Genomic DNA, 12,633 nt, shown 5'->3' on the forward strand with positions numbered 1-12,633 from the left:
AAAATACGGTTCACTCATGCATGTCACACACACATCACAGATCAATAGATACGCTCTTACCCTCCATGGTGGCGGATGTGGTGCAGTCCTTGGATTCTTTTGGACCTTTAACTTTCAGATTCTGTCAACAGAAAAGATGCCTACTATAAGCACACACCAGCACAAGTGCACGTATATACAGAGCTCACGTCTGGCTCAGAAAGCAGAATGTGACGTATACATCCTAAATGGAAAAATTAAGAGAAATGTGATGCAGAAGGCTGCTTGTGTATGTGTGTGTATGAGTAAATGCATGATAGCTAGATGTGATGTGAACATGTCACCACTATGTTGTGGGCACTTGCATTGCAATAATGTCGCTATGTGGTTTAAGCCTGTTGCTATGCAGTTGCTAGGTCAAAAGAGTCCAGCCCCAATTGTGTTTTGGGGTCTTTAGATATGGCAAGGCTGTTCCAATTTAAGTTTATGTAATTTTGCCTGTTATCATATGTCAAAGTCAGTTTAAGGCATCAAAGCAAAATCTAGATCCCCTTTCACACAGAGATTACAGAAAATACAGGGATAATGTGTTTGATTTTGGTTCATTCACACTGCCAGTGATTTTCCGGGATCTGTGAGTGCGTTCACACACATCCCGGTAAGATCCCGTAAAGACACGTGACGTCAGGATGAGACGTGTAACGTACACGTCGAAAACATGTACACTACACATCGCGTACCATTCCACAAAGCTGGGGAACGATCTCAGCTTCAGCGCGGATAGTAAGGAGCTCCCTGGTCTCTGCTTCGTTCCAGTTTGCAGACATTTTTTCGTTCTTTCTTTGCTAATGACGAACACAAACTTTCTTCTAAGAGCAACAGAGTCGCGCGATGGCACGTGCGTCATCACTACGACACACCACTTAAGGCATTGATCCTGTCTTTTGTTGACACAGGGCGCGAAAAAAACGCATGTTGTGTAACAGAATATTGGATCTGTGTACTTAAAGTCACAGCAGCCTGATAAACCTTCTGCCATCTGTCATGTTAATCAAAGAACAAAAGACAAACAGAAAATCACTTGCTGCTCTTGACGGAATAAATTTTGTAGCTTTGATTGAAAGCATTAATCTGTAATTCATTTTTACAATGAAGACTATCCAGTCTTATTTTACATTTGATTACTTTAATTTCTGTATTATTTCTTACCTAAATACTACTGTTAGATCCAACTGAAAAACTTAAACCCATGTTTATTTCATTTGTCTCTTTATTTCTATTTTCGTTTGCAATTTGTTTATTTGTTCTTATTTTATTACTGACGGTTTACTTTTCTTTTTTTAAATTTAGTTCAACGATTCAAATAAAGCTGTTCTGTGTGTAAACGATTGCAACACAATGACCCAAATTATAACAAAATTATAACAAAATTAACCAATTATCTGTATATGAGATATACGCAGCCTCATCTGTATATGAGGCAGTTTTCCCTGTGGTATTGGAAAATGGTTAGGAATATCGATAATTTTCAAGGTATCGTTTTGAAGTTGGAAATTCCAGTATTGTGACAACACTAGTGCTGGATGATCGGCGGTAGATGACCTCACCTCAGAGATCTTCTGAAATTGGATGTTGGCCTGGCTGCATTTCTCTGCCGTCTCCACTGCGACTTTATAGTTGTCCACAAAAGCTTTGTACACACCGAGCTGACTGGCCTGAGAAATAAGCAGAGGAAAAAATGTGGTAAACAAACACACACACACACAAAAGGGCTTTTCACACTGTGCTTAACCACGGCTTATTGTCATTCTAAAGACCGCTTTTAACCCCGTGTAAAGGAACATTTCACATTTGCAATTTAGAAGCAGGGTAAGCACCACGTGTTTTCTTTCCTTAAAAAGTAACTGAATTTGTATGTGATTAATTAATTGTACGCAATTAGATGAGGATTTTTTTTTCATTTAAAACTTTTCACAGACTATATATTATATATATATATATATATATATATATATATATATATATATATATATATATGTACATACATATATATATATATATTAGGGCTGCCCCCAAATAGTCGACTAAATGTTAGTCGATATGAAGAGGGCTTCATTAGTCGGTTAGTCGCAAAAAAAAAAAAAAAAAAATCACGTGAAAAAATTACGCAATCAGGGGCTGCGCACAATGCGCAGTCAGTGTATGGACATGACATCAAAGCAACGAGAGATCAACGAGATCTATGGTGGTAACTAAAATAAACATTGTCACGTGTTTATATTTCTTCTTCTCACCGATTCCTGATGGTTTAGAGAGGACAATTACTCGAGTCGCCCCCTGTAGTTTCAACGAATAGTAGGCTACAACGGCGAGCGCGTCAAGTATAATTCTCCTCGACCGTTTGGCAGTAGCAGTTTTAAGTGACATGGCATCTGACGCACAGAAGCCAATGGCACATGTCACTATGCGTATTGGCACATCCGGTGGCACATCCGGTCTTCATTGGCATGTGCCAGTGGATAGTGGCATGTGTCACTGACACTATTGGCATGTGCCAGTGGTGGAGTGGCATATGTGTCACTGAAATCGCGACACACTGACACTGACATGACACCTGACTGACACCGAGTCGCGGAACATGTCACTGTGTTGCGACACCTCCAGTAGTGACGGACAGATTAATCGAACACCTATAGCCTACTGACGTAATTGTGGCACGAAATCCTAAATAAATTGCCTAATTTTGTGATATTTAAAATATCAATTAAACGAATTAAAGTGCATTAATATTTTTTCAAACGTGTTATTTGTGTCACGTCTGTATTTGATTGGTATGTGCCACTGAATGTTTTGTAATACCAGTGCTACTTTATGTTGTTTATCTCGCAAAGTCACAAACTGGCCATTCTAGGAAAGACATGAAATAAATCTATCATGGGTCACTACGAATAACGCGTCCGTTACTGTAACCTTTATTTTTGCATGATGCTCCATGCACGCCAGTAGGTGTCAGTAAGTCCACACTGGCTAGCGCAAAATAACCTAAAACTTGCGACAGTTGAGGAGGTGGTGGTGTATTTGTTTGCGAGAAGACGCTAGCAAAAACAAAACAAAAAAATCAATAAAAAAACTATAATCTTAATCAGAGTCTGATATCGATATAAATAATTAGTTAATAATTTATATAATATAAATTATATATCATCGAGCTATAATTTATGTAAGTAAATTTACTAATTAATTTATAAAACATAAATAAATTATAAACTTATTATTTATATCATGTTTTTGCTTAAAGGCCTACTCATCTGGCTTTAATATTTTACAAATACATTTAAGGAATTATGTAATAAGAAATAAATGTATACATGCATTCTTACTGTAGATGTCATAATGTCACATCTAGCGTAGTGATTCCGTGAAATCGGTGCCTTTTGCGTCCCTAACATATAATCAGTTCTCAAGTTGCTTTAACAACAAATAAATGTGTAATTTAAAAAAAGTAATGTTACTATTGATCATATGCATCAACATAAGACCAAGAAAACGGCAATAAAATATGATTTTAAATAATTAAAATCACATATTATATGCTTTGAGTAAGGATTTTGGCATGTCCCTCGCTATGGTTATTCTTTTTCAACAGGACTTCTCATTTGTAAAATGTTGGTAAAATTATACAATTTTCACAGTTCTATATTGTCTCAAGTGTAATATCATTGTTAAGTAATGGTTTTGACATAAATAGATATATTTTCTTAGAAATATAAGTCATTTTATCATTGTCCCCTAATTTCATATCAGTCCTGTTACTATCACCAAAAAACCCCTATAAAATAATGGTACAAACCAGAAGTGACATAATTTCAAGGAAGTGACATCATTTAGGTGAAGTAGATTCCGCAGTGTATGCAAGGATAAGTTTATCTCTTCTTAAATATCCTATTTTTCATGTTTTATCAGGGTTGTTAGAGAGGGGTCGGCATACAACATCAGTCCTGTTACCATTTTTTTAAGTGTACATATAAACAATTATTTATTAGTCCTGATATTACCAATATCTAGAAGTAACAACCATTCAGATTACATACCATGTGCCTTTCTGACCTGGACCTGTTAGCTAGAAATTAGCATATTAGCATCAAATCATCAGTCCTGTTACCATCAATCCTGTTACTATCCCCAGAGCAATAGGGAGCATAGATTCCAGCCCAACTGCATAACTTCTTTATAGATGGTGTATTTGTTAATTGCCGGGGAAAACATTCAAATGCAATTTAAGGATTAGGACAACAACTCAGGGACATAGACATTTATAAAGGTTATTTTGTGTCTTATTGAGTTAAAACTAGCGACATATGAGTCAGCAGCATATGAGCATCGAGCACATGCTTAGTTATCATTGTTTGTTTATGCATCTGTTTTTTATTTGTATAATTATGCTCCTTACTTTGCTGTCTTATTTGCATAGCATTAACATCACTTAATTTGCTATACACTTTTACAGTTGCTAGTAGTTGCCGAGAAGCAACGGTGCTATCGCGCTCATAGAGACAAGGATCCATAGAGGAGGGAACGGTATCTTCTATGGGGAAAAAATAAGTATAAGAGAGACAAAGAACAAGGAAAGAAAATAAGTTTATGTCCTGTGGATTAACTTTTTTGTAGTTGTATTTCCAGTGGATTTTCATGTCCAAAGATGATTTGTTATAAAAAAAGTTATGTTTTCTGCTATGATTATATTTTTCTATATAATTCTAGATTACCTCCCATATGGATGTAGATTGTCATGGCCTAATGTTCCATGGGTGACAACATATATGGAAGTAAATAAGTTCATAATTCTTGTCCATAATGCATGCAATTAACTGCAATGACAAACAAAAAGGTGACTAAAGACCCTCTCGGTTATTGAGAGTTCAGTCCTGTTACTGTCATTAATTTAATATTTTAAAGAAACATTACATTTGACAGTCAAACAGATCTCACCATAGTAACCTGCACTATATTGCATTTTGGACAAGACCCTTTTTAAAAGAAATGTCTTGTCAAAGTATACATATGTCTTAATTGTAATGTGATGTCGTCCATGAAATAGGACATTTTCAGTAATCTTAATGGCAAATATGATATAAAACAGATTTTTTTTTAAATATGACAATCTGAATTAAAAGAGTGACTAAAATACTACTTGTATATGTGCAAACTGTTGCATATTTGTAATTGGAAGTATTATATAGTAACACTTTAGTCGGTAACAGGACTGAGGAAAATATCAAAAAATGAAATAAATAAACAGTCCTAAAATAATAAATGGCATAGCTTGAGATGGCCCAACACAATTTCTTGACATGTTAAGATGTCTTAATTTAATGGGTATTGAAAAAAAATCAGTTTGAAACAATTATATTTTTTAAATCTTTAAAGTTGAAAAGGCACCGATTTCGTGGAATGACCAGCGGCATGTGTCACTACGCTACTGGAGTGTCATAACATACGGCGACATAGGCTACCGCGACAATGTCAGTGGCACATGAAGCAATCCGTGGACATGTCACAAGTTTTACTGAAACATGCCACTATCCAATGACACATGTGGACTTACTGACACCTACTGGCGTGCATGGAGCATCATGCAAAAATAAAGGTTACAGTAACGGACGCGTTATTCGTAGTGACCCATGATAGATTTATTTCATGTCTTTCCTAGAATGGCCAGTTTGTGACTTTGCGAGATAAACAACATAAAGTAGCACTGGTATTACAAAACATTCAGTGGCACATACCAATCAAATACAGACGTGACACAAATAACACGTTTGAAAAAATATTAATGCACTTTAATTCGTTTAATTGATATTTTAAATATCACAAAATTAGGCAATTTATTTAGGATTTCGTGCCACAATTACGTCAGTAGGCTATAGGTGTTCGATTAATCTGTCCGTCACTACTGGAGGTGTCGCAACACAGTGACATGTTCCGCGACTCGGTGTCAGTCAGGTGTCATGTCAGTGTCAGTGTGTCGCGATTTCAGTGACACATATGCCACTCCACCACTGGCACATGCCAATAGTGTCAGTGACACATGCCACTATCCACTGGCACATGCCAATGAAGACCGGATGTGCCACCGGATGTGCCAATACCCATAGTGACATGTGCCATTGGCTTCTGTGCGTCAGATGCCATGTCACTTAATGTTAATACCGCCTCTCCCGTTTGGAGAGGCGCGCGCGCAGTCAGCGGAGACTCGCGCTCGTGCGGACGCGTCGAGTATAAACAAGGCTTTAGCCCTGCAGGAGGGTGAGCCCGAACCGAAAAAGGAAAAGCAGCCCGAGATATCCATGCTGATGCCTATTGATGAGGAGGAGCATGCAGAAGAGATGAACTAAAAATGTACTTGGCAAATAAAACAAAGGTTGATTCGGGACCATTGGATAGGTGGCAATTTTTTTTACATCGATATCCAAAGCTCGCTAAAGCAGCTAAACGCCTCCACTGTATCGCTTCCACATCCACTCCATCAGAGCGCATCTTTTCAAAGGCCGGCTTCATTGTGAACAAGTCGAGAAGCTCCCTTCTTCCCAACAATGTGGACAAGCTGGTGTTCCTCTCACATAATATGAAAAAAATAAAATCGAATTGAAAGCTTAGGTAAGAATGCTTAATTTCCTTTTTGTAGTGTTTCTGTTTGCTATCCGTTAGGCTATAAAATAAAAACAACAACGGGTGTTTTATTTTATAACGGGTAGCCTATAGGCTGTACAAAATTAAATAAATATTATTTTTATTTATTCGTTTTTATATAGCCTAGCCTAATGCAGAAGTTGTTTTTTATTCTGTAAGAAAAATTAGTCTGATGTTTGCAATTTGTTGTTTCAGTTAACTCATCCGTCGTCTTAATGGCAGTTTGCGGCTTTGCTCTGATATTTTTGATTTGTATTAGTGTTCTTTAAATTAGCCTATTTGTTCCACATTTTGTCTTAAATATAGCCTAGTTGTTCTAAACAATTTAATCAAATACTTAGGCTGTTCATTTGTTTGCCGCCTTCTTTTTTATTCTAAGTTTTGGCGTTGTGCGATGTGCCGTAGCCTACATTTATTAAATTGTTCGGTTTTGTTCATTTTCCTTTTGAACAATATAAAAATTATATTAATTTTCCACTGTATTTTATTTTTATACCAAACAGCGTTTTTGATACAGTATTTATTTATTTTTTTTATTTTTTTTTGCCTTGTTTTGTACTAGGCCTAAGTTACTAATAAGTTTATTTAATTTATTTTAAAGAACGAATTTTATTTTATTCAAAACTGACACATGTAACTGTTACAGTTTGTATTTTTTTGATAATAAATTATTAAAATGCGCAGGCAGTCTGATATAACGTGCACGCGCTGTATACTTTAAATGCTTTACTATTCTGTTTTAAGCGCTTCAATTTCATTTTGAACGCGCTAATATCATGCTTTAGCATTTTCTGTCATATGGAAGTGTTAAACTTCAACTTGGACTATACCTTTCCTTGTATATACGCAAGTTTTATATTAATATCATAAATGAACGATTATTCGACTAATCGCTAAAATGCAGGAGTGTTAGTCGACTAGGAATATCTTTAGTCGGGGGCAGCCCTAATATATATATATATATATTTTTTTTATATATATATATTTTTTTATCATAAAATCTGCCAAATTAACAAAAACTAAGGTAACACTTTACATACGGTTTCATTAGTTAAAGTGACACTATGTAGAAATTGTGTTTTTGTCAAACAGCGACCCCTAGAGTCGCTGTGGAATACTTGCACTGTCGTAAATACCCACCCCGACCCTGTACACCGGTACCGGTTCGTTAGGATAGAAGCGTCGGGCATAGTATTGACCAGGTAATGTTTCACGATTTCATGCAAATATTAGGCTACTGCATACTGCATAGTCTACTGAACTACTGATGATGATAATATGATAATAATAAGTTCATGTCAAGTGTTAGATTACTTTATATTATACTACAGGGCCGTTGAATGCTTGAATCTGATTGGTTGACAAACGTTCTGAGGTGTGCAATTATTTTCAGGGAACCGCACGGCTAAAGTAGTTCCAGGCAGGTCTTGACCTCATTACAGTTCCATATGACTTCGCGTAGTCAACTGTAATAACGGAAAATAGGATACAATTCATAACAAGAAAAACCGCAGCCCCATGCGCTTGATCTGCAATTTTCAATGTCTAACTTCACAATCAATGGAAACATGCAGTTTAATTTTAATAAATAAATTTTCAATAGAAAATTAAACTGAATATTTAAATAAATTGATAGTCCTGTTGCACGGGTTTTCGTAATTATTGAAGATAATATAACAAATAAATAAAATTGATATGCCTATACTTGTTAAAAGGGCTTTGTGTTTCATTTATTAATCTAGTCTACTGTCACTAATAGAAAAAAAGAATGAACGAATTAATTAAAACGAATTGAATTAATAAATAAATAATAATATTGACGCACATGCTTCTCTCTAAGGCCGGTTATGAATGTAATTTGATACTTATGACTGATCATGCACGCGTTTTCAGCGCGTTCAGTCTGTGTTCACAGCGGTGTTTAAAGGACAAGTTCGGTATTTTACACTTAAAGCCCTGTTTACAGATCGTATCTGATGAAATAGAATGGTTAAGATAAAAATTTGGACACATGCTGCTGTCCTGAGAATTTTAGGTTTATTTAGCTTTTGTGGACCTATTTTGCCAAACGCGTCACACCCGTGATTCTTCCGTTGAGAGCTTGAATAATAGAGCCCAGCCCAGTTGGTGGCGATAATGCACCTTTGCCAATTGCAAGCAAACCACGGGCATATACACAGAAGAAGCAGAAGATCGCTGTCTTCATTTAAAGCACTACAAACAGACAGCTAATAATGTGGCGAATTTGTGCAGTTCCGAATTGCGGGAAGATTCGTGGCAAAAGGAACACCACCTAGTGCCTGTAAGTTAAGCCTTGAGACAGCAGCAGCTTCGGCAACAGGCGTAACACTGGACTCCGTTGTCAACTGCCGTTCAAACTCTGCCTTTCTTTGCAGAAATTCCTCCTCTGAATATTCAGGCTCAAACCTATAACTCTGTCCATCAAAATCGATCTCAAAACCGTCATCCTCCCATATAAATGTCTCGGAATCCATTTCTAAGTTGACACAGATAGCTTCGATCTTGTAAAAATGTTTAGATAGCTTAGCCTACGATACCGCGTCCGCGACTGCATAAGACTACAAAAAGCATACAAACAACCCCATTTCCGTTTCCCGCGGCGGAGTAATACCGTAACGTTACCTCACACAGCGAATCCAATACAACTTAATGGAGTTGGACAAAAACTACGATAAAACCTGTTGGAATGCATCTTTTTCAGCGATTTTTGAGTGCACATACCAGTGAACACCCCTGACCACTCGGTGAGTTTCACGTCTTTGTAAACGAAAGTTTAATGTGTTTTAGGAAGGAATCTTCCAGTGCACATAGACAACCATTGTGGGGGTGTGGGGGGGAAGCGAACTAAACCTAAAATTCTCGGGACAGGAGCATGTGTCCAAATTTTAATCTTAACCGTTCTATTTCATCAGATACGATCTGTAAACAGGGCTTTAAGTGTAAAATACCGAACTTACCCTTTAAAATCTGCTGCATTCACAGTCAGAGAATGTTTCTAGTCGTCAAGTGTGTCCAGCATTACTCTGCTATCAGTGGCTCAAACCTCCGTTACTAACTCTAAAATGACGTTTTGGAATTAGCAACGGAGCATGGGTTTAGATGCGCAAGGAATTAGTCCTACATACAAGAGCGTTTTAATGACAAAAACTTTGCAAACGTCTTGAAATACATCATCTGAACAATATTTCGAGGTGTGGTAACTGTAGTATAAGCGGAAAAATTGACTCCAGGCCGTTGAATTATTATAAAAATAATGCACACCCGAGGTGTAAAACGGCCACTCCGCTTTGCGTCGTGACCGCATTACCACCTCGGGTGTGCATTATTTTTATAATAATTCAACGGCCTGTCGTCAATTATTCCTTACATAAAGTAGCCTACCGCGTTTGCTGGTTTATAACGTTTTTTTTTTACATGATTGCAGCTAAATCACAAGTAAATAGCCTATAGTCTAGGCCTACTGTATAATTTCATTTGTGTTTTTTGATTGTAATGTAAACATTACAAAATGCCAGATGACATTAATAAAGTTAAATGTACGTCGCATTATTTCATAACATTGGCCGTTATGATGTCATTAGACATAATTATTGCAATTTATCATAATAGTTTGCAAATTTACAACCTCTTGGCTTATTTATGTCCTGATAATTATGTGAGATATTGACAACTGTTCTCATGATTATCGCAGGAATCAACAGCGTCGTCTGATATAATGGATGAATGAACAGCATTGTAAAAAAATTACATACTACAAACAAGCGTAACAACATACAACATAGAACGCAAACAAGTTTACAAATAAGAGATTTATTTACTAGTCCATCAACAAGATCGCCAGGTCAGCATCGCTGTTGCATCCAGTGCTGCTTTTTAGCTCGCGCCAACGAGTGAAAGCCTGACCGAGTGTGACTCTTGTCCGGTTTCTCACGCGGTCAGATTCCCTTTTCCTTTCCCTAGTCTCTTCTGACCGCGTTTTCTTTGCTTTTTCCATCGTCGAGTATCACGTCTGAAATGCGCGCAAGTGTCTTCGTGCTTCCAGAGCGGTGCTTCATATGTTGTTAATGTGTGTGACATCGTTGCTGTAAAGCAAGTCGTGGTTCACGCAAGATTTGTCAGGGGCGCTCCTCTCAAACTTGCATTGCTGGTTTTTCCAGTGGCGTCCCCCCCAAGCTTTATTACCAGGATGATTCGCCCTACTATGAATTTGTTTACCACCGAAACTACTTTGAAGCTGTTATATTAAGGTACAATTTCTACATAGTGTGCCTTTAACACGAGATGAACAGGAATGAACAATATTTCTACAGCATTTAATAATCATTGTTAATGTCAACATTTACTAATACATTATTAAAATAAATTTACATTTACATTTATTCATTTAGCAGACGCTTTTATCCAAACAATAGAAGCAATTAAACTAGCAGTAGGACAACAGTATGTAAGTGCTATGACCCTTCACAGTACAATCCAACGCAACTTTTTTTTTTTTTTTTTTTAAGTTAGAATAGAGAAGAAAGTGTTAGTATTACTGGATCAAGTGCTCAAGTGCTGCCGAAAAAGATACGTCTTCAGCAGTTCCTTAAAGATGGCTACGGACTCAGCAGCTCTGGCTGAGTTAGGCAGATCATTCCACCAGCAGGGAACAGTCATGGTAAAGGTCCGAGAGAGAGATTTCGTGCCTCTTTGAGATGGCACCACAAGCCGCTCGCTTGCAGAGCGCAAGTTTCTGGATGGCATATAAGTCTGAAGTAATGAGTTAAGGTACAAGGGAGCAGTGCCACTGGTTGTTCTGTAGGCAAATGTTAGTGACTTGAATTTGATGCGAGCGGCAACCGGCAACCAGTGCAATTTTGTGAGGAGAGGAGTGACGTGTGCTCTCTTCGGCTCGTTGAAGACCACTCTGGCTGCAGCATTCTGGATCAGTTGCAGAGGTTTGACAGTGCAAGCTGGGAGACCAGCCAGGAGAGCATTACAATAGTCCAGTCTGGATAGAACAAGCGCCTGAACAAGAAGTTGTGTAGCATGCCTCACAAGTCATGAAATAATTGTAAATAATTTTATGAAAGACTTCTAAATCATTTTAATTTTAATAATTTTAATTTGTTGACATTAGTTAATGGACTGTGAACTAACAATAAACAACTAGATTTTTATTAACTATATCACTAACAAAGATGAATAAATACCGGTAGTGTAACAAATGTATTGCACATCGTTAGTTCATGTTAATTAATATATTAACCACTTCTCTTCTTAGATCCTCTTCTTAAAATCATTAATTCTTCTTGGTCATCACTTTTAAGCTGGCTATTATTAAACCTCTTAAAAGAAACTTGATCGTAGAGAATTAGTCAATTACAGGGCAATCTCAAATCTACCCTTTCTGTCAAAAATACTAGAAAAGGCAGTAAATTATTGTAAATTTGTGGCTCATGTGGATGAAAGACAACAACTCCCAGAATGCACTTGCTTCGCTGAGGAGCGAGACCTGCTTGGCGGTCAGGAGGAAGAGCCCGGGCAGACTTGTCACGGAGATAAACGGTCAAATGACGATTTTTGGTCATCGGAGGATTTTTTCTAGGCAAAAAATAATCTCTCGTCTCAGGAGGACATGAAGGAGGGAAGCACGGTCATTCGAAAATACTACCGGGTTTCTACTGATACAAAGTTTAATAACTAATCGGTGAAGTATCCCTTTAAATATAGCCTACTGGCCAAGGCGATATATTGGTCGACCACTATTTCAGATTCAACAAAGCAAAAAGATCTAAAGCACTGTCATTCAAACTCTGCCTTGATCTCTGCTCTTTCTTTCTTCTTCCCATTGTCCTTTATGATCCATCTTCTCTGTTTTGATTCATGACTTCTGTAAAGTTATGGATTGCTGTATATTTGTGCCCTGAGTTGAGAACTGCATGATGAGAGCCTGTGTTCTCA

General features: G+C 37.2%; 1 protein-coding gene across 5 annotated transcripts in view; it reads right to left on the reverse strand.

Moving 5' to 3' along the window:
* Positions 1-12,633, reverse strand: part of abr (ABR activator of RhoGEF and GTPase) — a 270,755-nt gene that overhangs the window by 98,665 nt on the left and 159,457 nt on the right. For 4 of the 5 annotated variants that reach the window (XM_079608306.1, XM_079608307.1, XM_079608308.1 and 1 more), the window contains 2 exons: positions 1,587-1,694; positions 61-121 (listed from right to left, as the gene is read on the reverse strand). In XM_079608306.1, the coding sequence (XP_079464432.1) occupies positions 61-121; positions 1,587-1,694 (169 nt within the window). Of the gene's footprint in view, positions 1-60; positions 122-1,586; positions 1,695-2,273; positions 2,450-12,633 lie in introns of those variants that run through there. The other variant, XM_079608310.1, reaches the window with a different exon arrangement.

This window comes from Phoxinus phoxinus, assembly GCF_949152265.1.
Source record: "Phoxinus phoxinus genome assembly, chromosome: 3".
NCBI classification, from domain to species: domain Eukaryota; kingdom Metazoa; phylum Chordata; class Actinopteri; order Cypriniformes; family Leuciscidae; genus Phoxinus; species Phoxinus phoxinus.